This window comes from Salvia hispanica, chromosome 3, assembly GCF_023119035.1.
Source record: "Salvia hispanica cultivar TCC Black 2014 chromosome 3, UniMelb_Shisp_WGS_1.0, whole genome shotgun sequence".
Taxonomy (NCBI): Eukaryota; Viridiplantae; Streptophyta; class Magnoliopsida; order Lamiales; family Lamiaceae; genus Salvia; species Salvia hispanica.
Window position 1 is genome coordinate 12,957,609 of NC_062967.1, and position 27,932 is coordinate 12,985,540.

Genomic DNA, 27,932 nt, shown 5'->3' on the forward strand with positions numbered 1-27,932 from the left:
CATCAAGGCGGCAACAACAGGAATTGCAACAACTACCGCCAGAATCAGGGGGTGGTAACTTCAACAACTTTGGGAACATGGGTCATCCCAACTTGTCCTATGGGAATCCCAACAATGCCCTGCATCCACCTCCGGGGTTCCAAGTGTCAAATGGCGAGATTAAGGAGCCAAAGAAGGTTAAGCTCAACGATGTCTTAATGGCATTTATGAAACAAACAGGGGATATAATGGCCGACTCTGACAAGAGGCTGAAAAAGTAGAGACAGAGGTGCAAGACTTGAGTACCCACATGAAGAGTATGGACAGTCAAATGAGTCAGATAGCTCAATCTGTGTGCAAATTGCATATTCCCGGCCAATTCCCAGGGCAACCAACTGTGAACCCCAAAGATTGCAAGGCAATCCACCTTAGGAGTGGAAAAAGTTATGATGGCCCTTTTATGCCCGAGAATGCAGTTGAAACAGAGAAGGAAGCAGACGTTGAGCCAGAGGTAGAATCAGAAACAGAGAAGGAAGAGCCTAAGCTACCACCGGTAGTTCATGCTGAGGTTCCTTCCCCACCTAAGCCTGCAGCAGTCAGAATACCTTTTCCTCAGATTGTGCAGAAGAAGAAAAAGGAGGAACAGTTTGCACGATTCTTGGACATTTTCAGGAAAGTGCAGATTAACATACCACTTGTGGAGGCTCTACAGCAGATGCCCAGCTATGCCAAGTTACTTAAGGATGTGGTCTCTCAAAAGAAGAAGTGGGGGCAGTATGAAACTGTCAACTTAACAGAGAGCTGCAGCGCGATTATACAGAGGAAGCTCCAAGCCAAGATGAAAGATCCGGGGAGCTTTACTATTGCTTGCACGGTGGGAGATTGTCATGTGAGGAATGCTTTGTGTGATCTTGGGGCAAGCATCAACCTCATGCCTCTCTCTTTCTTTGAGAAGCTGAACATTGGTACCTTGAAGCCCACCACCATTACTCTGCAGATGGCAGACAGGTCGGTATCATATCCTACGGGGATAGTGGAGGACATCCTAGTGAGGGTGAATGACTTCATCTTTCCAGTGGATTTCGTTGTGTTGGAAATGGAAGAAGACCAGGCTGTACCCCTTATCTTGGGGAGACCTTTCCTAGCTACAGGGAAGGCCATGATTGATGTGCAGAAGGGAGAGCTTACCCTTCGTCTCAATGATGAGAGTGTGACTTTCTCTATTTATGAAGCCTTGAAGAGGCACGATGCAGATATAGGAGGGAGCCTCCATTGCAATGTGGTGACCGTGATCGATGAGTGTGTCAGAGAAGTAGCCCATGCCAACTCTTCACAGGATCAACTTGAGAGATGCCTCTTTCACTCATTTTATTCTTCACACTCTTTTGATATGTTGGATTTTAATTCTGATTTGTTGGAATTTGTAGGTGCTCTAGATTCAGCAAAAGAGATTCCTAGACCACGCCGTCAGCAGTTCTTACCTCTTAGGGACGAGGAGGAGGATGCCAAGGAGGAGAAAGACAAGAAGTTGGAGTTAAAGTCGTTGCCTACACATCTGCAGTACGCCTTCCTTGGAGAGAGTGACACCTTTCCGGTAATTGTATCATCTTCTCTCTCAAGTTCAGAATTGGATAAATTGTTGAGAGTGCTTAGGACTTACAAGGGGGCAATTGGGTGGACTATTTCAGATTTAAAGGGGATAAGCCCAACAATTTGTATGCATAGGATACACCTTGAGGAAGGGTATAAACCTAAGGTCCAAAACCAAAGGCGTCTCAACCCGATTATGCAAAATGTGGTTAGGAAGGAGGTCTTGAAGTTGCTAGATGCCGGCATTATCTATGCCATTTCTGATAGTGAGTGGGTTAGTCCTACTCAAGTGGTAGCCAAAAAGGGGGGGTACAACTATGGTAAAAGGGGAGAATGATGAGATGATAGCTACTAGGTTGGTCACCGGGTGGAGAGTTTGTATAGACTATAGAGCTTTGAATGCTTCCACTAGGAAAGACCATTTCCCACTTCCCTTTATTGACCAAATGTTGGATAGGTTAGCCGGGCATGAGTACTATTGTTTCTTAGATGGGTACTCGGGATACAACCAAATTCACATAGCACTCGAGGACCAACACAAGTCATCCTTCATTTGCCCCTATGGTGTCTATGCCTATAGGAGGATGTCTTTCGGTTTATGCAATGCCCCTGCTACCTTCCAAAGATGCATGATGTCTATTTTCCATGGTTTAATTGAAAATATTATGGAAGTGTTTATGGATGACTTCTCTGTTTTTGATGACTCTTTTGACAATTGTCTTGACAATTTATCTCAAGTTTTGCAGCGGTGTGAGGAGACTAACCTTGTATTAAACTGGGAGAAGTACCATTTTATGGTCAAAGATGGGATCGTACTTGGTCACAAAATCTCTGCAGGTGGCTTGGAGGTTGATAGGGCGAAGATTATTGCTATTGAGCAACTACCTCCCCCATCCAATGAGAAAGGAGTGAGGAGCTTTTTGGGACATGCCGGCTTCTATAGGTGTTTTATCAGGGATTTTTCGAAGATTGCTAAACCTCTTTGTAATTTACTAGCAAAGGACGTAAAATTTAATTTTTCCCCTGATTGTGTGCAGGCATTCGAGAAGTTGAAGTTAGCATTGGTGAGTGCCCCCATCCTCATCTCACCAGATTGGTCTCAGCCTTTCGAAATCATGTGTGGCGCGAGTGACATAGCAGTGGGCTCAGCGTTGGGACATAAGAGAGCCAAGATTTTCCGGGTGATTTACTATGCGAGCCGGACCTTGGATCCAGCTCAAGCCAACTAAACCACTACTGAAAAGGAGATGCTAGTTGTGGTCTATTCTTTCGACAAGTTCCGCCCCTACCTCATTGGGGCCAAGACCATCGTTTTCACCGATCATGCCGCAATCCGGAACCTCTTTGCAAAACAAGATGCGAAGCCAAGGCTCATAAGGTGGATCTTACTCCTTCAAGAGTTCGATTTGGAGATCCGGGATAGAAGAGGGTGTGAAAATGTGGTAGCGGACCACTTGTCGAGGTTGGAACATGCTAATGAGGATGAGAAGTTAAAGATGGTGATAAATGAAGAGTTTCCCGATGAGCACTTATTCTATGTTGCTAAGGGAAAGGTGGCTTGGTATGCCAATATTGTGAATTACCTTGTTGCTAAGGTGATCCCCGAAGGACTTGCGGACTATGCAAAGAAGAAGTTCTTCCATGATGTGAAGTTTTATTTTTGGGACGAGCCTTGTCTATTTAGAAGATGTGCCGACATGGTGATAAGAAGATGTGTGCCACAAGAGGAATGGGAAGAAGTTATGATGCAATGTCACTCCGCACCTAGTGGAGGTCATTTTGGAGCCAACCGAACCGCAATGAAAGTGCTCCAAAGCGGTCTTTATTGGCCAAGCATTTCAAAAGATTGCCAAGAGTTTGTGAGTAGATGCAACGAGTGCCAAAGAATGGGGGGTATTTCCAAGAAGAAGGAGATGCCAATGACGACCATTGTGGAGGTTGAACTATTCGATGTGTGGGGAATTGATTTCATGGGACCCTTCCCTTCATCTAAGGGGTTCCAATACATCCTTCTAGCCGTGGATTACGTTTCAAGGTGGGTAGAAGCTATTCCTACCCAAACCAACGACTCAAAGGTGGTGATTAAGTTTGTTCAAAAGAATATATTCACGCGATTTGGCGCACCACGGGCTATTATAAGTGATGGTGGTTCCCATTTCAAGAATAGGTGGCTCGAGGCGGTCCTAGCAAGATATGGAGTGAAGCATAGGGTGACAACTCCTTATCACCCGCAAGCTAATGGTCAAACGGAATTAGCCAATAGAGAGATCAAGCAAATCCTCCAAAAGAGCGTCAACCCCAACCGGAAAGATTGGGCTCTACAAGCTCGATGATGCATTGTGGGCATATAGAACGGCGTACAAGACTCCAATCGGAATGTCTCCCTACCAATTGGTCTTTGGTAAATCTTGCCACCTTCCGGTTGAATTGAAGCATTCATCATATTGGGCGGTGAGGCAAGTGAACGCGGATTTCATCAAGGCCGGGAAGGAAAGGAAACTTCACCTCAACTTACTTGAAGAATTTAGGAATGAAGCTTATGCAAATTCCTCTATATACAAGGAGAGGGTGAAGGCTTACCACGACAAAATGATAGAGAAGCGGGAGTTCCAGCCGGGAGAGGCCGTGTTACTCTTTAACCACAAGCTAAGGTTCTTTCCGGGGAAGCTAAAATCGAAGTGGTCGGGCCCTTTCACTATCAAGAGTGTGATGAACAATGGCACGATGGAGCTTATAGCACCCGATGGGAGCACATTTAAGGCAAATGGTCAAAACATCAAGAAGTTCTATACTGAGGAGCAACAAGATGAGGTCTTCGTTGTTGCCTTGATCAAATAGATGGAGCTTGCAAGACGTCGAGCATACGACGATAAAAAGTTGCGCTATATGGGAGGCAACCCATAGTAGGTAATTTTATTTGCTTTTGTGTGTGATTTTTGTTTTATCGTTTTTGGCTTGTTTCTAGTTTAGTGTGTGTTTTTGTTTGGTACTTTTCCTTTCCGGTAGTGTTCTAATTAAGTGTAGTCTCATTTGGGTGCTTAGAGTTGGTATTATGCTTGGTTTGGTGTTGATTTTGGTAGGAACTCCAATTCTCCAAGAATGGGGCGTTGAAGAGGACAAAGATCGGTCAGAAACCACCGAAAAATGATCACCCGGCCGGGTGGATTTGCGCTATAAATATTATACCCGGCCGGGTGGAGTCGCGCGTGCATCCGGAGTCCAGAAAGGGATAGAAATCAATCACCCGGCCGGGTGAATTATCAGTACAACAACCACTCCCGGCCGGGTGAAGTCGTGGCGTGCCCTAGGTATAAAAACGGTATGAGTTTCCGCCCCCTTCTCATTTTTTTTAGCACCCGACGGATTCCCCCCCCTCCCCCCCTCCCCAAGATCGAATTCCACTCACAAATCACCACACCCAACCCAAATTGGATTCACCCATCTCTAATTCTCCATACTTTGAAGTTTTTTGTTCGATCAATTCGAGAAAAAGTAGAGGTTGTTCGATTTTCCCATTCGCAAGAAGTAGCAATTCGTTTTTGCCTAAAATCTAAGCTTCAAAGGTATGTCTCCTACTTGAACTTCTTCCATTTTGGTGAAATTATGGTGAGTTATCATAATGAGAAGCTTACCTGTTGAATTTGAACTAAATTTTGAGAAATTGCTTGTCTTGCTATGTTTGTGCTCATGTTTGATGATCTTTGGTGTATGTTGAGCATGATTATTGGTGTTTCTCATGATTGGAGCATGTTTTAATGGTTCTATTGTGAATCTTTATGATGGGTACTTAATTTATTGCTCCATCTTGTTGTTTGGGTGATATATGTTGCTTAATTGATAATTTTTGCTTGTTGAGAAGTTTTGGATGATGATTTTGTGAAGTTGTGGTGCTACATTGTCATCTATTGAGTTGTTACTTGATGTTGGGTGTGAGTTTGCTGATCGATTACTTGCTACATGATGGGGGGTGTAGTTGATGTTTTGGTAGGCTTCAGGGATTGAGTCTATCTCCCTAGATTGGTTGTATTGTGTTTTGGTGATTTTAGAAATTGAGTCTATCTTTCTAAATTCTTCTTGTGCTTGCCCTATATGGTTGAGTATTGGTTCGATATGCCCTTTGATGGAAACAATAGGGATTGAGTCTATCTCCCTACGTTGATGCTATCGCCCTTGATTTTAGGAATCGAGTCTATCTTCCTAATTTCACCTTGTCTTGTCTATGTTTATAAATCTTTGATTATGGACTAAAGTTTGGGGGAGTTGGCTGCCCGTTGTGGTCTATTTCAGGCACATCTAAGATGGTCAACTTTGCCAACCCCCGGAATGTGAATGTCACATTAAGAGGCAAGGAAGAGAAGGCAAGATGGGCAGCTCTTGCACCATTGGATAACATGCCGTCCCGGTACCCGGTCGGCCATTTGATCACAGACATGGGCATCCAAACATCTTGGGAAGCCCTCTTGGAAGCGGGCCACCTCCACTTCCTCTTTGCACACCAGTACGGGTCGTACAAGGCGTTAACCTTGGAGTTCTTATCTACTCTCCAGGTGAACTACGTCCACAAGGCCTTGACCTCCATCACCTTCCGCCTGGACAACGTCGAGCACACACTCACGCTGGCAGAATTTAACTCCATTTTTCATTTGCTCGACGATAATGAGGAAGGATATATTGAAGAGCCCGAAGAGTATGACAGAAATGATTTCTGGGGCCGCATTACACTTGAGGAGGCTACATCTAGCCAAGACCCTACTTTCTCTCCCTTCTGCACTAAAATAAACTCCATTCGGAATCCGGTTCTGAAGTACATGGCTAAAGCATTGTTATGCTTCCCGTTCGCACACAAAGAACTACGTAGCATATCCTCCGAGATGCTTTTCATTCTATGGGGCATGTTGGCCCACCGGAGGATTAATACCGGATACTATATGATCAAGCACTTGGAGAGACACGCAAAAAGAAGAGTGGAAAATTATGCTGCGGATGTATGGTTACCCGTTTAGCCCTCCACTTTCAGATTGATGTGGAAGAGCGAGAGGCCGATTCGGGACCCATTACCATTGATTGGGACATTCTGAAGAAATCGGGTGTAATTACTGTAGATAGCAGGGGCGTCGGATACTTCGTTATCGCCCCAAAGACATTTTTCAGATTTCCCGACCCACTTCTTACTTCAGTTGGAGGGTGGACCCATCAGGCCAATTGGAAGATGAACTCTGATGACCATTTGGCGAAAATGGCGAGTGATCCCCCCAGGGCGATGGCCAGCGACCGATGCGTGTGGGCGGTCATCTACTCCCACGCCCCGAGATCCTGGACGAACCCCTCCCAATTCAAGATAATGTGTCGGATAGGGAGGATGAGGACGAGGAGGTAGCCACTGAGCACGAAGCAGGGGAAGGCAGCCGGCCGAAAAGAAGCCGCCCAGTAGGCCGCCCTTCTAGGGACAGCCGAATGGCAGACATAACCTCCGGAATCCACCGCTTGCAGCTCGGCCAGGACAACCAATGGGAATTTTTGCGCCAATGGAGAGAGGAAAACCAACCGATGATGGCTCGGCAAGAGTCTCGTCTTGAGGCATGCGAGACGCGGATAGATCACCTCCAAGCTCAGGGTGACGCCAGGTGGGCCGAGGCTCAAGCGTTCTACAAAGCCTACTATACAAGATTTCCGCCTCCATCTGAGTAGAGGTACCCCACACCATCCACTTCTCTTCAAACTTACTCATTCTTTCGCATTGAATAAGTTTGGGGGGGTCTATCGTGGATTGGTAATGCTCTCCCTCCCCACTATCTCTGTGATGATGAAGCTTTGATTTGGTTGATGTTTGTTGAACTCTCTGTTGCTATTTTTGTTTTTCTTTTTGATTTGTGTATGTCCCTCATGTGGGACTTGAATCTGGGCATGTACTAATCATATAACTATTCGTATCTTAAGGTGTTTACTTTGGGCGCTTATGATGATTTCTTGTGAAAAATGCGTTGTGAAAATGGCGAGAATATGCATTATTGGTTATGACTTGCCTTTGAGTGAATTGCTTGTTTGCTTGTTCAATGTCGATGCCCAGTGAGTTTTGAGCCAAACCTTCACTTCTGTGTGATTATATCAGATACTTTTTGTTTCTAGAACTTGCTCCCGATCATATTAAGTCTACTTAGTGAATGTGAGTTTAGGAGATGACGTTAGGCCCTCTTTGTTTTTTTCCCCCTTCACTAATGTATGTATTTTTATCCCTAGTAACCATCCTAGCCAAAAAAGTTCTCCAATGTTTTTGATTGTTAATTCACTCCAAAATGTGATAAGCCTACAAACATGGAAGCACATAAAGGGGGGTTGGAAGGGTTGAAAAGCGTGTTTAAAAAAAAATGGAGGTATAAGGTAGACGAAGTTTAGAAAAAAAAATAAATAAATAAATAAAGTTGTGGAGGTATAAGCTAGACGAAATCTAGAGAGGAGTGTTTGGTTATCTAAATAAGTGGGGACCGGACGGGAGGAAGAAGCTTGACAAAGTCTTACTTTTCTGAGATTTGCTATGGGATATGGTCTTTTGTTGAAAGTTGGTGTATGTGGGTACTTGTGCTTCTTATACTTTTTAACCACTTTAGCCAAAATGTTCCCTACCGTCCAAAGAGCCACATTACAACCTTAATAAAGTCCTTTCTGATTTTAGACTCACATTCACATTATAGTAGAGGAGATGTTTGATTTGGAGCAAGCTTATGGTAAACATTGCTTGTATTTTGATTTGAGCGATTGTTATCGAACCTTTATACACGTGAGAGCGGATGATTAATGAAAAAATCTCTTTTCTTAAACTTGTGAGGGCATTGAAACCAAGTGATACACGAGACAGTAGCTCAAGGTAACGTGTGAATGAGTTTGTATATTCTATGCTTTATCTTTTAAAATCTTTGTCTGAAGCAAAAGCCCAATTTCACCTTTTGTATGAGTTTGTTATCTTTGGTGTTCTCTTCTTCTTATTTGAGGACAAACAATATTCTAAGTTTGGGGGAATTGACAAACTCATGTTTTCATCGGTTTAATTGGTCTGTTGAGGTGCTTAATGTCGAGTTTATTGCTTGAATTGTTTATTTCCAGCCAATTATTCCATTACTTGGAGTTTTATGGTTTGTTGAGTGTTTCAGGCAAAATAGGCGGAAAGAAGGTGAAAATCCAGTTTCAAAGGTTGATAGGGCAGCGGAGCCTCTAAAAGCACCACCCGCCGGGTGGATTTATAGCTCAAAAACTCCACCCGGCCGGGTAGGACCTTGCGTCAGAGAGTTGCCAAAAACAGTCACCCGGCCGGGTGTATTTCCTTTGCAGAAATTACACCCGGCCGGGTCCGTAAACGCAGCAAGCGTTTCGGATTCAACATTCCACCGCCTCCAACACACACTACACTTCCCCAAGAACACTTTGAAGAGAGATTTGAAGATTGAAGACTACAAATCGAGGGATTGGAGTCTCTAATCCATAGAATCGTCCCACAGGAGTATTTATTTGTTTTCTTTGATGTATTTGATTAAATCCATTGTTTTGATTTTCATGAAGAACATGAGTAGCTAATTTTATTGCGGAGTTTTGGTGAAGACTACAATGGATGTTTGTGATTAATTCAAGGACTTCTTTGATTGCTTAGCTCTTGTGATTCCTTTGTTCATTCTTGTGCCTTTTCAATTCGATTGCTTAGCTACCAATTGAGTTTGTTTACCTTTATAGTTGTAATCGAGAGATACCTATCTAGGTTTGATAAAAGAGTGAGCATCACTTTGATAATCTACACTCAAGAGAGGGGAACCTTAGTGAGGGCTTGGGTCTTTTGTTCTATGGAGTTAATCTAAACATATTAGAAGGAGACTTCAATATTAAGGGTTAATCAACGGGGTGAGTACACTCGCGAGGGGGCTCAACCTAGACTAGCGACTTTCCTAGTAATCCTAGAGACATAAAATGGGTAATCGAAGTTGTTGAATCAATTGCATGACAATTCCATTGTAGTTGGATCCAAAACTCTACTCTCCTCTTTGTGGTATCTTTTCACTTGTGTTTATTTCCTCTTGTTACTTTTAATTTCTTTTCATTATTATATGCTTATAGTAGTGTTAGAACAAAACCTTCTCTCTTGGATTTTCTAGATAGTAATTGAAATTTGTTCGTGGTACTTGAGTTGATACAATCTTGTCTCTGTGGGATACGATACTCTTGCTTGCTAATTGCTACACTAGCCCCGTTCACTTGCGGGTATTATTTGCGTTAAAATAAGTTGAGTCAGAGATACTTTTCAAAAGTTAGTTACAACTAATTTGTTGTAATTGACATTAATACTCTTATTGACGTTTTTTATTGATCGTATTGATATTTTGGGGTTGATAATCTAGGCTCTTAATTTAAATATCTAATGACTATTATTTAGTTATAGTTAGTAATTAAGTATTGAGTTAGCGATATAACACTCCCTCCAATATAAGTATGTGTATATTATGGGATAATTACTTCATTTCCACTAAAAGTTATGGACGTTCTCTCTCATGAATATTCTTTGATGATTTTAAATTGCTAATTTGCTAACTCATCAACATAATATCTAAAATTATCAATACGATGACATTAGTCAGTTGATATATTTATGTCTTTGTGTTTTGACATCTATTTTTAAAAGTCAATACAAAGACATAAGTATGTCAACTAAATTTATGTTGACATACTAACGTCATCGTGATATTTTTTAGATACTGCGTTGCGTTGAAGACTTAACAAATTAACCATTTAAAAAAAATTGGCATGATAACGCATTCCCTGTTTATAGAAACTTGTCAAGTTATGTTCAGTTCAACTTTTTTCAGTAGATCACTTTTTTTTTTGGACTTTCTACCAAGTGAAAATTACATAAATATTTTTATTTGGACTTTTCATTCTACTATGCGACCAAGTGAAAATTACATAAATATTTTTATTTAGAATTTTCATTCTACTATGCGACGAAGTGAAATTACATAAATAATTATTTACATGATGTATTACATTGCTAACTCATCCCTAAATTGCTAACTACAACTAAATGATAGGCATTAGATTTTTAAATTAAAGGTAAAGATCATTCAACCCTTCGGTATTAATATCATGCACAAAAAAAAAATAGGGGTATTAATGTCAATTAACTACTTCACAAAATTAGTTATAACTAACTTTTAAAAGAAATTTCAAAACTTTAAATTCATATAACATATATCAAATAAAAGATAATTTTATAAGGATTCCAACGATATCCTACATGCATATGTTCCGACGTCAAAATTAGAAAAAAAATTCAAAATTTTTTAATTTTTTCGTACGATAGAAATGTCAACATACTATATAAAATATGTGAATATAATACATGTAGAGTGTCAATATAAGTAATGAGTTAACATTCTTAAAACATTGTGTTGACATTCTCAAAGCATTGTGTTAATATTTTCGAAACACTATATCGACATTTTCATCCAAAACCCTAATTTGAAGTTTTTTTATCTTTTTAGATTCGATTAATAAAAACAAAAATTACACGTGGCAAATTGTAGACCACACGTTTTCTAAAATCATATGACCTTAAATTAGTTGTAGTTAGCAATTAAATAATGAGTTAGCAATTCATCAGCAAACGCCATACTTACTTTGTCACTCTCCCATTTTTTTAATTAAATTTAATTTAATCTCTTATATTTTTAATAACAAGATGCATTCTTTTTCACCACTATATTCATTTTTATTTTGATACATCATGCATTAACAATTGCGTATTAAAATTCACAGAGAAAGGTACATAAAATACTTTTACAAAAATGAGAGCGTTTCATGGAAAGTCACTTTAACGCGTGAGCCTTTAATCAATCTGCTAAATAAAAGCTTGAGTTCAACACAATCATTATAGTCGTCTAAACACCTCCAATGGCTTACAGCTCTTCAAAATATTGTTTAGGGAAAATGCTTGTACAATATTTAAAATTTGAGATACTGCAGCTCATTCTTTTGACAATTGTCTACGCCTACCCTTGGTTTCTCAGCATCTATAACTAGACATCCTCGGAAGGAAATCAACCCTACGTATCGCTACAAAACGAACCCGTCTCAGTTGATCTTCGGCTTCGGTCTCCTCGGCTTTAATACAAACCACAGTACAAGGCCAACAACACCAAAGGCAGGAATTGTAGTCATGTCAAACTCGACTTCCACTTTCCTCTGCCTGGTGCAGTGAATTGGATGGAGACTCGCAAAGTGGTGCAGCTGCTGGCGTGCGGGAAATACGTTGAAATATGAGGATCAAAAGGAAAATCTGTGGAAAGAGGCGAGAAACCGCCATTGATGAAATTGATGAAATTGAAGAAACTGCCGAGAGAAAAAAGAGTAAAAGTGGATATTTCATTAAGGACTACATTTTTGGAGAAGTTACAGCAAAATTAAAATTAAAAGCCCTATATATAGGCTAAGTAAAAAGCTAACTATCTAATAAAATGCTAACTAATTACATTTGATTTTTCTAATTTCAACACCCTCCCTCAAGATGGAAGCACAAACAAAAGCTACCATCTTGGAAAGAAGCATCAAACTAAGAAGAGAACTACAAACAACTAAGATTTATTCTAACTCAATGTCAAGGAAAGATCCAATTTGATCAATTGCAAACCATCACTTTGCTGAAACTGAGCATCTTCTGCCCCTAGAAGAGTTATTGGTTGTGCAACAACTACAAATGCAACCTTTGAGGCCAACATATCAGTAATTTTTGAATCAGATACATCATATCACAAACCACACAATATGCCAGATGCACACACATCCTTAGATTAGGAGAAAAACTAAATTTGATCTCAACTCCCCCTTAGCAAATTCATCTTGAGCATCAAGATTAAGAACAATCACTCTCAGTTTCCAATCCCATTCCAGTGCATCAAGCTCAACCATCAAATGATTCAGATCATCCTCATAAAAAAAAAACTCAGATGCCTTTCCAACACCATCTTTCAAACCAACACCAACACCAGAAAGCCTTTCCTCCTCACCCAAACTAACAACAAATCGGGCAAATTGACTTCTCAATGAAGATCAAAAACACCTTTCAAACATCCAAGAACCAGGCTTGAATCAGATCCAACCGAACAATCGGTGAACAACAAAACAAACATCCGACATACAATCGGAAAACCAGAGATAAATCTGAAAACATATTCAGATTCAACAAAAAAATTGAGAAAACATATTCTCAAACCGAAACACTCAACCGATTTTATTCGGAGGGATACAAACTTGGATCATACAAATCCAATTAACAAAGGATACAAACTTGGATCATACAAATCCAATGACCAAAGGAAACGAGAGAGAAAACAGAACTGATTCAAACAAACGAGTCGATTCAAATCGATTCAAACAACGAACCAATTCAAATCGATTCAAACAATGAACCGGTTCAAACAGACCTTAGATTCAAAGAAGAGACGATCGATTACAATCAAAATTGGAAAGAAAAGTTTGAAGAGAGAAATCGAAAAACCTGGAGCACCGGTGAGAAATCGGAATCCGGTGAGAAGTAATAGACGAAATCTCAGAGAATTGCAGAAAAACTACGGCAGATTATCACCAATCCAAAAAAAATTAAAATCTATGAACAAACCCTAACTATGAAGATTCAAAAGAAAAATTAGGATAGAGGAGATAGAGGTAATCAGAGGCAATCAGAGGCGCAGCGGATTGCGCTCTGATACCATGTTGAAATATGAAGATCAAAAGGAAAATCTGTGGAAAGAGGCGAGAAACCGCCATTGATGAAATTGAAGAAACTGCCTTGAGAAAAAAGAGTAAAAGTGGATATTTCATTAAGGACTACATTTTTGGAGAAGTTACAGCAAAATTAAAATTAAAAGCCCTATATATAGGCTAAGTAAAAAGCTAACTATCTAATAAAATGCTACTCCCTCCGTCCCAAGGTATTAGACCAACTTTCTTTTTTGGGATGTCCCAACATATTAGACTCATTTCCTTTTTTAGCAAAAAGCATCTATCTTATTTTATTCTCCACCTACTTTTTTCTCTCTTCTCTCTCCTACTTTTTCCCTCTCTCATACTTTACTCTCTCCACTTTAACTATTTAAATATCAATTCCTTAAATCATGTGCCCAAAAGAAGTGAGTCTAATACTCCGGGACGGAGGGAGTAACTAATTACATTTGATTTTTCTAATTTCAACACCACCGTCTCCACGGCCTACTCTACTCAAGAGAGATTAACTCTTGGAGGGAGCTTTCCGGCCTCATTAGTGATCTAGAAGTTTACATGGTTAAACCCGTGGCAACGAGATGCGAAAATGGCCACTTTGCGCACTGGCACGTGCTATCGCGGGGGCGTTATGAGTTCATACTAATCTTGGATATGAAGAATGAAGTGTTTCGGAGAATCACATTGCCGACCTGGCCGCTGAGACTAGTCTTGGATAGGAAGAATGAAGTGTATCGATCGAAACGGATTTCCGACCCAGGAGCCACGGTATAGTACTGAAGTTAGTACTTAATTATTTTGCGGAAGATGAGCACTCGTTTTGGCGCGTTGATTTACCTCATTCTCGGCTTAATAAGGTGGTGATTTATCGTTCATCATTTGAAAGAGGGCTATTGAATTGGAATCGTGTGACGAGCCGTCCCTTGTATGATGTGTTACCTTGGAGGATCAGTACTTGTGTTTTTCTCGAGTGTAGGGGGAACGTGTTTGTGTTTGATTATCGTGATCGATTGTATTATTATTGCAATCGCAGATGTTATTATCGTGATCCTGTGTCTGGATTCCCGACTCGGAATTCGTTTAAGCATAGATGGAGCCTCGTTTCACTCGAGAACGAGTCTTAGTTTTTGTGTAGTCTTTGATTTGGGAAAGATTTGGAAATTATGTTATCTTTCAAAATGTTAGTAATTCATTGTTATTCAGCTAGTACTATTTCTTTCTCTTTTTCCCCCTTGTTTTTTCTCTTTTATATAAGTACTATAATAACTTTTGAAATATGGTAATGACTTAGAATTATTCTTGTCTCTACGAAAATTAATCATAGTAAAAATCTTGAACGTATTAGTTTTTAACTAATTAGTATTCGTATTAGTTTTCAACTAATTGCTACTTGATCTTAGTTCAGTAAAAAAAAAAAAGAATAAGTTTATGGCTATATATAGGTACGAAGATTAATCAATTTTGGTTCTCTGATTGCAGTACAACTCTTGTCATCAGGTGGTGAGTTTGAAATCCTCCTTAAAGAATTGTTATAGCTTAAATTTGGCCTTAATTGTGCATTATAATCTGCCATGTGGCATCGGAAATGTATCAAAATATTTCTAATTTTGTGTGTAGAGGGGTAACTGTTTCGGATCTATTATTATAGAAATCCAAATTTCACGTTATTAATTTGTCAAAGATTTGGTAAGTTTTTTTTTCTTCTATTTATTTATATGGTAGACAATTTAATACTCCCGTTCCAATTGAAAAGGATACTAAAAGGTATAGTAGAAAAAATTTATGCAATGTGGTGCTCAATCCAATTGTTGAATCCTCTTTGAAATTCATTGAAGACTCAAATACTAGATGCTCAATCTCGAATCAAATCAAAACTAAGACACGTTCTCAAGCGAAACAAAACTACATCTATGCTTAAATAAAACTGGGAAGTGATTATAACATGACCAATAACTATACTTGCATCAAACACAAACAGGTAATTCCAATACTTAAAAAAAAACACAACTAGTCCTCCTCCATAACCCTACCCCACAGAAAGGAAATTGTACATTCGTCAAAGGAGCCCAAGATATAAACCTTCTTCCGTATCTCGACTCACCGGATGATGAACGATATATCTTCACCCGATTACAAGATGGATCACGAGGTAAATCAAGGCGCCAAAAAGAGTGCTCATCTTCGGCAACATAAGTAACAACAACGTCAGTACTATTACAATGTCCTTGCGACCTAATTGTCTGAAACACTTCATTCTTCATGTCCAAGCTTAGTATGTATGCCTCAGCACGCGAATATCCAGTAGCCGACACCACATACCAGTGTGCGAAGCGGCCATTTTCACACACCTGTTTCATGGGACTAATAGAGCAAATTATTAGATTACCATTGACGCCGGCCAAGTCCTTCCAAGAATCAGTCTTTCTTGAGTACATAAGTCCATGGAGACAGGAGTGTCTCCTGCACAATAGGAGTTGTGCCACTTTGTAATCTTCGTCGAAACCAATTGCAACCTCACGCTTGCTTATTTCGCACGCCCGGTAGGGGGTGGAATAGGAAGAGGTTGTAATCGGTGGGAGAAGCTTGAGTTGGCCTAGACAAGGGTTGCATATGGCTATAGGCTTACGCAGTTGCGTGTGGTAGATGCAGGCTAGGCCCATGACCGGCCCATATAACCTAACTTGACCTTGAGGATGATCAAGGTAGGAACTAAACTCGTAGCCCATCAATTGGTCCGATTTATAACACAATAACGGCTTCGTGTTGTGTAGCACTCGAAGTTGACCTTTGTCAAAATAAAGCTCTAAACTTACCATGTCATCTGATACGTTGTTGTTGTTGTTGTTGTTGTTGTTGTTGTTGTTGTTGTTGTTGTGAATGTGCAGTTCTAGAAAAGATGGAGATTCGATGACTGATGTGTAATTTTAGGTCTTTTAAGTCAAAATAGATTCGCACTCAAGTTCACAAAATTATCCCTAATATTACCACTTAACTGCAAGAATACAGCTTCGTGTGTAGTAATTTAAGGTGTCGATCCACAGGGAAGGTAAGTTTGTTTAACTCCGAATAAAAAAAACAGCAAAGATGAAGGTTTTTGTTTGAAGATTGTTTTCTCAAAATAATGACAAAGAAGTTGAATTTAAATTAACACAAGTGAGACAATTGTTACTCCAAACACTTGCCGACAAGACACAGATTTATCCTATGCATTCAAATCTATTTCATACGTTCGGGACAATTTAAAATACATCAACATGCAAGCACTAAACATGCTAAACATCAACTAGTCAAAGAATAGTTAAACACTTACTCTTTAAACCAATTTCAATAATCCTAAGAACCCTACGGAAGCGCGATATTCAAAGTACAATTGCAATTAAGATCAAAATCCATTATCAAGTTGTCATCTAAACAATTCCAATTGATAATTCATTACTACCACAATCCATCTCAATTCAAGCTAAAGAGGCATTAAATCAAGACTATAGAATTATCACTAAAGATGCACCTAGAGTAATAAATTCATTCAATCAAATAAGTAGTAATCACAAAATTATCCCTAATATTACCACTTAACTGCAAGAATACAGCTTCGTGTGTAGTAATTTAAGGTGTCGATCCACAGGGAAGGTAAGTTTGTTTAACTCCGAATAAAAAAAACAGCAAAGATGAAGGTTTTTGTTTGAAGATTGTTTTCTCAAAATAATGACAAAGAAGTTGAATTTAAATTAACACAAGTGAGACAATTGTTACTCCAAACACTTGCCGACAAGACACAGATTTATCCTATGCATTCAAATCTATTTCATACGTTCGGGACAATTTAAAATACATCAACATGCAAGCACTAAACATGCTAAACATCAACTAGTCAAAGAATAGTTAAACACTTACTCTTTAAACCAATTTCAATAATCCTAAGAACCCTACGGAAACGCGATATTCAAAGTACAATTGCAATTAAGATCAAAATCCATTATCAAGTTGTCATCTAAACAATTCCAATTGATAATTCATTACTACCACAATCCATCTCAATTCAAGCTAAAGAGGCATTAAATCAAGACTATAGAATTATCACTAAAGATGCACCTAGAGTAATAAATTCATTCAATCAAATAAGTAGTAAAAATGAACATGAGATAAAAACGAGCATAGAATAAATCACGAAGTCAAAATGTCATACTGCGTGTTTGGAGTAACACAAGATTCTTAGCCTAACATAATTAAACCAAGAACAATGATAAATGGAGATGAAACCCTAGAAACCATGGAGTAAATTTGGAGAGGATGATGGCTGGAATTTTCTCCTTTCTCTTCGCTCTTAATTTTCTCACGCTGAATTCCTCCAGAACCGTCTCCCTCTCTTCACTTGCTCAATGAAAGTCTCGCCTTTCTCTCTTTCCGTCGTCTCTCTTTTATAGCATTGCGGTAAGTTTTCTTTTCTTAAGTCTTGGGCCATTCATATTGTATATTGCTATGTTATTTGGGCCCACAATAATTAACTTGCTGCCAACGAGTAAAACACAAATTAGAAATCATTATTTAATAAATTTATTCGTACCCCTCTGTTCCACACGTGCATATATCAACTAAAATAATATTGTAATGTTTCAATGATTAATTGAAAAGCATACAAGATTTTATTAAATAAAAATGAGAGATCTTAAAGTAAAATAATTACTAATTTGATTTACATCAAATACCTCCAAACTTAAAACTTAAGTTTTGCTCGTCCTCGAGCAAGATAAGCAATTAAGCACAAAGGTCTTCATTTCAAAACAAGACTCATATTCTCCAAATTAATATCATAAACATTCTCACAAGTCAGGAGATTATCAAAGCTAACTCCACATTCTCCAATGAACATGACTTAGAATGAAAGTATGAACACAAACCAGCTCACTAAGATATAGTTATCCATCAAGCAATCCAAGTCCAAGCAATGACTCTAGTGTCTCAAACCATCGTTGCTAGATCGTCAAAAGAAGTTCATTCGGCTATTCTCTATTTTAAATCTATAAGGTCTTTCCACAAAACTCAAAGCTGAACTCATCAACAAAATGTCAATACCTTTGCACAAATCAAAAGGTCTTTATTTGTGGTTGTAATGGGGCTTTTGGTTAAGGTGGGATATCAAATTTGGTTAGTAGCTCATTCCACCAAAAATCAAGAATACTAGCACATCCATGAGTCAACATCTCTCAAAGCTTCATAATAATTAAGCATGAAATTTCCGCAGCTTACCACCCCCAAACTTAAGATTTTTCAACATAACAAATCAAGCTACTTTTTTTTTCTTCTTTCTTTCGATCACTAATTTGAACCCTTTTTTTTTCTTTTTTTCTTTTTTTTTCTTTTTATAACTTAGTAACTTTGCACTTTGTTTCTCAAGCGTTGGATATTATATAACAAGCATCTAAACTTATGAACTTTTTCTTGCCACCAACAGCAACTACCCAAAGATGTGCTAGCACCTTAATTTTAGTGACAAGGACTGAAAAGAAGGGCTAACAAGAGGATATATCATGTAGGCTAGAATAGTGACTTTAGGAAAGAAATCAGGCTATAAAGCTCAAACTGGCTCGCTAGGGGTTCATGTAGGGTCAGGCATGTGATCATTTGGCTATGAGGCTTTTAGTCCTAATGCCTAGATCATTTTTGTGCATCGACATCAACAAAGTATATTCAAGTCCTACTCAAATTATGCAAATTAACCATATAGATTGTTTTTAACTCATTTTTCAAAACCGAAATAGTTCTCTCTCCTTAGCTCAAGAAATCGGACACCAAAGAACACTACTCTTTCCTAAATTAACAAGTGAGACTCCTTGTTCTCCAGAAGCAAGTAAGTGACAACTAAGTTCATAGCACAAGTTCACCGGAAAAGCTAAGTCCACTTAGTGACTCCCAACAAGTATGAGCAAGTAACAATCCATAGGAAATCATTCTAACATGCACACACAAAATTTCAACCCTCTCCCCCAAACTTAAATTCTACATTGTCCCCAAGGTAGAAGACAAATATAAGGTAAGTATAAAGATACTCCCTGTCATTGTGAAGCTCATGGGTGGGTGGGTTGGGCGACTCCTCTTTCCCGCAACAGAGATATGACCTCCATCTTCACTCCTACACAAAAAATAAAAACAAAAATAAAAAAATAAAAAAATAAAAAAATACTCAATTCAAAATAAATATTGAGGGAAAGAAATGAGCAAACAAAACCCTCAATATATGAAAGCAAAAACAAAAGAACAATAAAAAAAAACTTGGGTTGCCTCCCAATCAGCGCCTTTTTTTAATAGTCGTTGGCTCGACCTTCTTCATCCTCGGTCTATGCTTTCGGGCTCTCTAGTGTGACAACCTCTCTTGCTTCCTTACCACTTTCACCACCAACATATGCCTTCAATCGTTGGCCATTAACCTTCCACAGACTGTCATTTTTCGGATCCTGGATATCAACAGCACCATAGGGGTACACCTTGTGTACCACATAAGGACCCCACCATCTTAACTTGAGTTTTCCCGGAAAGAGCTTTAGCCTAGAGTTGTACAAAAGAACCAGCTGTCCTTCATGAAATTGACGAGGCTTAATAGCTGCATCATGTATCTTCTTGGCACGCTCTTTGTATAGATCAACACTTTCATAAGCGTGTAGCCTAAACTCATCAATCTCATTCATATCAAACATCCTCTTCTCGGCTGCAGCCTCATAATCCAAGTTGAGCTTTTGCAAAGCCCAATAAGCTTTATGCTCAAGTTCTACCGGCAAGTGACACGCTTTTCCAAAAACCATCTTGTATGGAGAAGTTCCAATTGGAGTCTTATAAGCCGTTCGATATGCCCACAATGCATCATCTAACTTTTCCGCCCAATCTTTGCGAGACGGCTTAACTACCTTCTCCAACATCCTCTTGATCTCACGATTCGAAACTTCCACTTGGCCACTAGTTTGGGGATGGTATGGGGTAGCAACCTTATGATGAACACCGTACTTACTTAGGAGGCTTGCAAAAAGCTTATTGCAAAAATGTGTCCCTCCGTCACTGATGATAGCTCGTGGTGTCCCAAAGTGGTTGAAGATATGTTTCTTGATGAACTTCAAGACGACTTTGGCATCATTGGTTGCTGAGGCAACAGCCTCTACCCACTTAGACACATAATCAACAGCTACGAGAATGTACTGTTTCCCATTAGACTTGGGAAATGGTCCCATAAAGTCTATTCCTCACATATCAAAGAGTTCTACCTCGTGGATGTTGTTCATTGGCATTTCATTCCTCCACGAGATATTGCATGTTCTTTGGCATCTATCACATCTCTCAACATAGGCCTTTGCATCCTTGAAGATTGATGGCCAAAAGAATCCGGATTGGAGCACTTTAAATGCAGTGCGACGTGCTCCAAAGTGGCCGCCATACTCAGAATCATGGCAAGCGGACAAAATCTGAATGTGTTCATGCTCTCCCACACATCTCCGAATTACTCCATCGCTGCCAATACGAAAGAGGAAAGGATCTTCCCATACATACATGCGGGTGTCACTCAAAAACTTTTTCTTTTGGTTTGAAGAGAGCCCTTCTGGTGTTATACCCGTGACAAGATAATTTGCCAAGCTAGCAAACCATGGCATGTATGTTTCCCGAGCTATCACTTGCCACACTTGCTCGTCAGGAAATTTCTCATTGATGACTTTTTCTTTTTCCTCTTGCGTCTCTTGCAATCCTTCCAATCTTGAAAGATGGTCAGCTACCACGTTTTCAGATCCTTTCTTGTCCTTAATCTCAACATCAAACTCTTGCAATAGTAGGATCCATCTCACCAAACGAGGTTTGGCATCCCTCTTATTCATCAAATACCTGATAGCCGAATGGTCTGTGAAGACCACCACCCTCGTGCCTAATAAGTAAGCACGGAACTTCTCAAAAGCAAATATTACTGCTAGCATTTCCTTCTATGTCACTGTGTAATTCAACTGTGCATCATTGAGTACTTTGCTGGCGTAGTATATAGCATGAAGAATCTTATCCTTTCTCTGGCCTAACACGGCCCCAACTGCATAGTCAGAAGAGTCACACATCAACTCAAATGGCTTCGACCAGTCTGGTGTGACAATTATGGGTGCTTCAACTAGCTTCTTTTTCAACAGTTCAAATGCCTTAAGGCATGCATCATCAAAGACGAACTTAGCATCCTTCTCTAGTAAGTTACACAACGGCTTTGCAACCTTTGAAAAGTCTTTAATAAACCTTCTATAGAATCCTGCATGGCCTAGGAAACTACGGATGCCTTTCACGTTCGTTGGGGGTGGCAACTTTGATATCACATCTATCTTGGCCTTATCCATCTCCAACCCCAACTCCGACACTTTGTGTCCTAACACTATGCCCTCTCTTACCATGAATTGACATTTCTCCCAATTGAGAATGAGATTGGATTCTTCGCATCTTTGTAGAACTCGTCTCAAATTGTCTAAACATCGGTCGAATGATGACCCAAAGACGGAGAAGTCATCCATAAATATTTCCATGATTTCTTCATTCATGTCACTAAATATAGCCATCATACACCGCTGAAATGTTGTTGGTGCATTGCATAGGCCAAATGACATACGACGGTAAACATATGTACCAATTGGGCAAGTGAATGTCGTCTTTTCTTGATCTTCCAGGGCAATCGTGATCTGATTGTACCCTGAGTATCCATCCAAAAAACAATAATGGGAATATCCCGCAATTCTGTCAAGCAACTGGTCCATGAATGGCAACGGGAAGTGATCTTTGCGTGTTTCCTTATTCAATCTCCTATAATCCATGCACACTCTCCATGAATTAACCAATCTTGTTGCTATAACTTCATTCTTCTCATTAACTGTAACGGTTATTCCCCCTTTCTTTGGTACACAGTGCACCGGGCTTACCCACTCGCTGTCGGATATGGGGTAAATCATCCCAAAATCCAATAGCTTTTTAACTTCTTTCTCAACCACTTCTTGCATGAGTGGGTTCAGCCTCCTTTGCCTATCTCTGACTGGTTTAGCCCCTTCTTCCATCAGAATTTTGTGCATGCATATTGTCGGGCTTATCCCTTTAATGTCAGCTATAGACCATCCTAGAGCTCGTTTATGATTCTTCAATAGCTCTATCAATTTTGCCTCTTCATCAACACTAAGTTCTGTTGATACTACGACTGGTAAAGTCTCATCTTTCCCCAAGAATGCGTACTTGACATTGTTTGGGAGTGGTTTCAATTCAAGCTTGGGTGGCACTTCAATCGATGGTCTCAAATCTGCGACACATGTTTCTATCATAACTTGTTTCTCAGAGCTCGATTGGTCGTCTCGATCTCCATCCAGGTCATCAATACTGATCTTAAATGTGGAGCCAAATTCTTTTTCCAGACTTCCCTTTTCAAACACACTTTCTTCAATTCTAGGAGAATAGCACGATTTATCAAAGATGCATCTATCTAAGACATCAACTCGAAAACATGCCTTTGCATCAGTAGGATGTTTCATCGCTTTCTCAACATTGATGGTCAGTTGCTCACCATTAACTCTGAATGTAACAGAGTTATCCTTTGCTCCAAGCAATACATCTCCCGTTGCTAAAAATGGTCTACCAAATATAATTGACACTTCTTTATCTTCGGGCATGTCGAGCACAATAAAGTCAACTAGAATGATGAACTTATCGATTTTAACCAAGACATCCTCAACAATTCCAGTGGGCTTCACTATGGAGTGATCAGCCAATTGTAGAGCGATGTCAATAGGCTCCATTCTTTCCTCCAAACCAATGGCACGAGCAGTTTTCAATGCCATCAGTGAGATCCCTGAACCTTGGTCCAATAAACACTTAGTGAAAATCGTGTTACCAATTTCACATGGTATGATGCAACCTCCTGGATCTCTTCTCTTTGTCGGCATGATTCCAGATATCAACTGTGAGCAATTCGTGCTCAATGCCACAATCCCCTCATCCTGAAGTTTCTCCTTGTTCGCCATCATGTCTTTGAAGAACTTGGAGAATCTCGGGAAATTGGTGAAAAGATCCACCAATGAGATGTCTACATTCACCTTTCTAATCACATTCATCATCCACTCAAAACTCTTTTCTTGTCGCACTCGCTTCTTTCTTGTGAATGGATACGGAGGCGGTGGAATGTCGTTAGGAATACTGGACTTGCTCTTCTTCGGTTCTGTCTCATTGATCTTTTTGTCTTTCTCTTACGCTGTAAGTCTTCCATTTAACTCGGATTCATCGCCTTGTTCTTTGCTGCAGGATGCAGCCTGTTCTTGACCATGTTGGGCATCCTGCACCAACGCGGGACCTCCCTTACATTCCTCGTCCGCCCCTGCGTGCGAGGAATGCAAGCCTAACATCTCGTCCGCCCCTGCGTGCGAGATGCCGGAAGTACCTTGGTCGTCCATTAAAGGCGTTGAATCCAAATTTCTTCCGCTTCTCAGGGTTACTGCTTTGCACTGTTCATTGCCCTTGGGGTTAGGCACTGTATCACTTGGAATGGTGCCGGGAGCTCTTGTATGAGAAGCTGTAGCAATCTGCCCTATTTGTGTTTCCAAATTCCTCATAGAAGCCTCGAGCTGTCCAAACTTCTCGATTGATTTCTCTTTGAAGAAGTCATTCTCTTTTTGACTCTTCGCCATGAAAGAGAATATCTGCCCCATCTGATCTTCTAGTGAGGGTTTCTTATCAATACCAGGGGGTTGGGAGTTGTTTCGCCATTGGTTCCCACCATTGTTACTTGACCCAGCTTGGTTCCAATTCCCTTGTTGTTGTTGAGGCTTCCAGTTTTGATGATTGTTATTGAATTGACCTCCTTGGCTAAAACCTTGGCGGTTATTGCCTATGTAATTCACATCTTCAACTGTTTCTTGGGATTGGATCATTTGGCATTGATCTGTGTGATGCCCACCTTGACAGAGTCCACATTTAACCATTGCAACAGTCTGAGGAGGTTGTGGGTTCAGCTGCATGGAAGATACTGCTTTAACCACCGATGTCATTTGGGTGCTGATATTGGCTAGTTGTGCCTCAACTGCTGTCATTCTTTCGGATTCTACTGAAGCTCCGAAGGTATCTCCCTTCTTCTCAACCACTCTCCTTGGATTGCACCAGTTTCTTTGATTATCTGCTAGTTTTTGAAACAATGTCCTCACTTCTTCATGTGTCTTATTATCAAGATCTCCACCAGTACTTGCATTTATAAGTCCCATGCTTTCATTGTTTAAGCCTTGGTAAAATTTGACAAGGTCACGGCCAAGAGCAAGACCATGGCTAGGACACTTTCTCAACATCTCACTAAACCTTTTCCATGCTTCAGCAAAAGATTCATCACCTTGTTGCCGGAAAGATGTGATGGCATCCCTCAATCTCTCTATCTTCATTGGTGAATTATATTCCAGGAGAAACTTGGATTTCAGATCTTCAAAGGTCGCCACATTGTACCCCGGAAGTGAGTCGTACCACTCTCGTGCTTTGTCTCTCAACGAAAAAGGGAAGAGAGCTCTCTTGATATTATCATGTGGCACATTCGCAGGTCTGTGGTTCATGGTCAACTCATAGAATGCGTTGAGGTGGCTTATGGGCTCTTCGTCTTCACGGCCATGAAACAAGTTGCCACCATTCACCAAGCTGATGTAGTGAGGTGGGATGCTTATGTTGTCCGTAGCATAGGCGAAATTTCTCGGGTGATCAACTCCCGATCTGACAGTATCGCCAAACTTTTCCACTGGAGGAGCATTGTTATTGTCTTCAGCCATAGACTCAGCTTCTGAATTACTGCTACTACCTTCAAGATTTGTCTCGAAAAGAGGATTTTCTCTCACTGGACTCTGATGGTCCTGATGTATACCAATCACAGCTGAATTCTGTCCTCTTCTATGATGTATCAATAACCCAAATTGCGGTGTACCCTTAGATCTGGTTTGCATCCACTATTTTATGTTTTTCAATTTTATAGAACACCTACACAACAGAAAAGAAACCAAACACAACACAAATATACTAATCCTACCGAAAGCGAGACATCTCGACAACTTCGGGGTTAGTCTTAGAAAAAGTGTATGCTCGAATCTGTACCAGCAAACCTAAAATAAAACACAAGGAATTAGAAAGATACTACCACTAAAACACTCCTTCGTCTTCGAGTCCAGATGTGGTAGATGGCTATAACCCGCAAGAACACGAATTAAGTACCTGCAAAATAAAATTAAAAAAAAAATGAAATAAAAATAAAAATAAAAATAAAATAAAAAGTTAAACAACCTATTGCCCTCCCCGGAAACGGCCAAAACTTGATGTGTAATTTTAGGTCTTTTAAGTCAAAATAGATTCGCACTCAAGTTCACAAAATTATCCCTAATATTACCACTTAACTGCAAGAATACAGCTTCGTGTGTAGTAATTTAAGGTGTCGATCCACAGGGAAGGTAAGTTTGTTTAACTCCGAATAAAAAAAACAGCAAAGATGAAGGTTTTTGTTTGAAGATTGTTTTCTCAAAATAATGACAAAGAAGTTGAATTTAAATTAACACAAGTGAGACAATTGTTACTCCAAACACTTGCCGACAAGACACAGATTTATCCTATGCATTCAAATCTATCTCATACGTTCGGGACAATTTAAAATACATCAACATGCAAGCACTAAACATGCTAAACATCAACTAGTCAAAGAATAGTTAAACACTTACTCTTTAAACCAATTTCAATAATCCTAAGAACCCTACGGAAGCGCGAGATTCAAAGTACAATTGCAATTAAGATCAAAATCCATTATCAAGTTGTCATCTAAACAATTCCAATTGATAATTCATTACTACCACAATCCATCTCAATTCAAGCTAAAGAGGCACTAAATCAAGACTATAGAATTATCACTAAAGATGCACCTAGAGTAATAAATTCATTCAATCAAATAAGTAGTAAAAACGAACATGAGATAAAAACGAGCATAGAATAAATCTTGAAGTCAAAATGTCATACTGCGTGTTTGGAGTAACACAAGATTCTTAGCCTAACATAATTAAACCAAGAACAATGATAAATGGAGATGAAACCCTAGAAACCATGGAGTAAATTTGGAGAGGATGATGGCTGAAATTTTCTCCTTTCTCTTCGCTCTTAATTTTCTCACGCTGAATTCCTCCAGAACCGTCTCCCTCTCTTCACTTGCTCAATGAAAGTCTCGCCTTTCTCTCTTTCCGTCGTCTCTCTTTTATAGCATTGCGGTAGGTTTTCTTTTCTTAAGTCTTGGGCCATTCATATTGTATATTGCTATGTTATTTGGGCCCACAATAATTAACTTGCTGCCAACGAGTAAAACACAAATTAGAAATCATTATTTAATAAATTTATTCATACCCCTCTGTTCCACACGTGCATATATCAACTAAAATAATATTGTAATGTTTCAATGATTAATTGAAAAGCATACAAGATTTAATTAAATAAAAATGAGAGATCTTAAAGTAAAATAATTACTAATTTGATTTACATCAATGACGTAGCACCAGAATTTGCAGACAGCTCTGAATCTCAAGAGAGACTCCACTGGCAGATGCAAGAGAATTTCTGTACACACATCATTGTTCATGTTATGTGTTTGATGGTATATAATGGTAGAGTTCTCCATAGAAGAGAATGGAACGTAGAGATGCATATAAATAGAGCTCTAAAATTAATATTTTTTTTATGCACTTCCCTAGTCATATTATGGCTATAATATCTCGTAAAATCTTGAAAAAAACTATACCCTAGGATATCTCGAAAAATCTGGGCAATGAAGCAACTAATAGTTTTGATTAGATATTCTTTTTCGAATTTGAATATATATTTTTATTAATTTAGGTATTTAGTTTTATTCGTGTCTTAATAAAAAGAGAGAATAATGGTCCGGGGAGCAATGGAATTCCATAAATGTTTGAGCAATTTTTTAGCTTCCTGCTAAGGGAGAGACGCATGTTCCTCATGTGCTTTGCATTAATGAACGTTTCCCAAACCCCATTATTCCGGTTTCAAGAAAAAGGAAAAAGAAAAAGAAAAGAATAAAACGATGACATAAAGACTCGGGGTTGGGCTTGGATTGTTTTGGGCCGGTCTACGAATAAAACTAATAGGCCCATTGTACCAAGTAATAGGCCTATCATTGTCAGTGAAACTTGGGCCCATTTATGAAGACTGCGGATTCAATGAAGCAGTGGGCTAAGTCTATGGAAGCATTAAGTGGTTCACATAAAAGAAAAGGCAAGGAAATGGACTCCCTCCAGAAAATGAATCTAGTTGATCGATCATTTGAATAAAATGAATCTAGTTGATCGATCATTTGAATCCGATTGATTTATACTCCCTCCTTTCCATTAAATATGCAATATTTGAAAATCGGCACGAGTTTTTATGTAGTGTTGTTTCGTGAATTAATGAAGAGAGAGTAAAGTAAGAGAGATGAAAAAGTAGAGATAGAGATGTTTCTATTTTAGGAAACGTTTCATTTCAAATGGGACAAACTAAAAATGAAAATGTTTCATTTCTAATGGGACATAGGGAGTATGATCTCTTTATGTTGTGCACATTCACAAAGTAAGGCCTCT

The 27,932-nt window shown here is 39.4% G+C and overlaps 1 protein-coding gene across 1 annotated transcript; it reads left to right on the plus strand.

Moving 5' to 3' along the window:
- Window positions 1-3,945: 3,945 nt before the first annotated feature.
- On the plus strand, window positions 3,946-4,407 carry LOC125209318. Its single transcript, XM_048108920.1, has one exon. The coding sequence runs from the start codon at window positions 3,946-3,948 to the stop codon at window positions 4,405-4,407; it is 462 nt and encodes a 153-aa protein (XP_047964877.1).
- The last annotated feature ends 23,525 nt before the right edge of the window (window positions 4,408-27,932 follow it).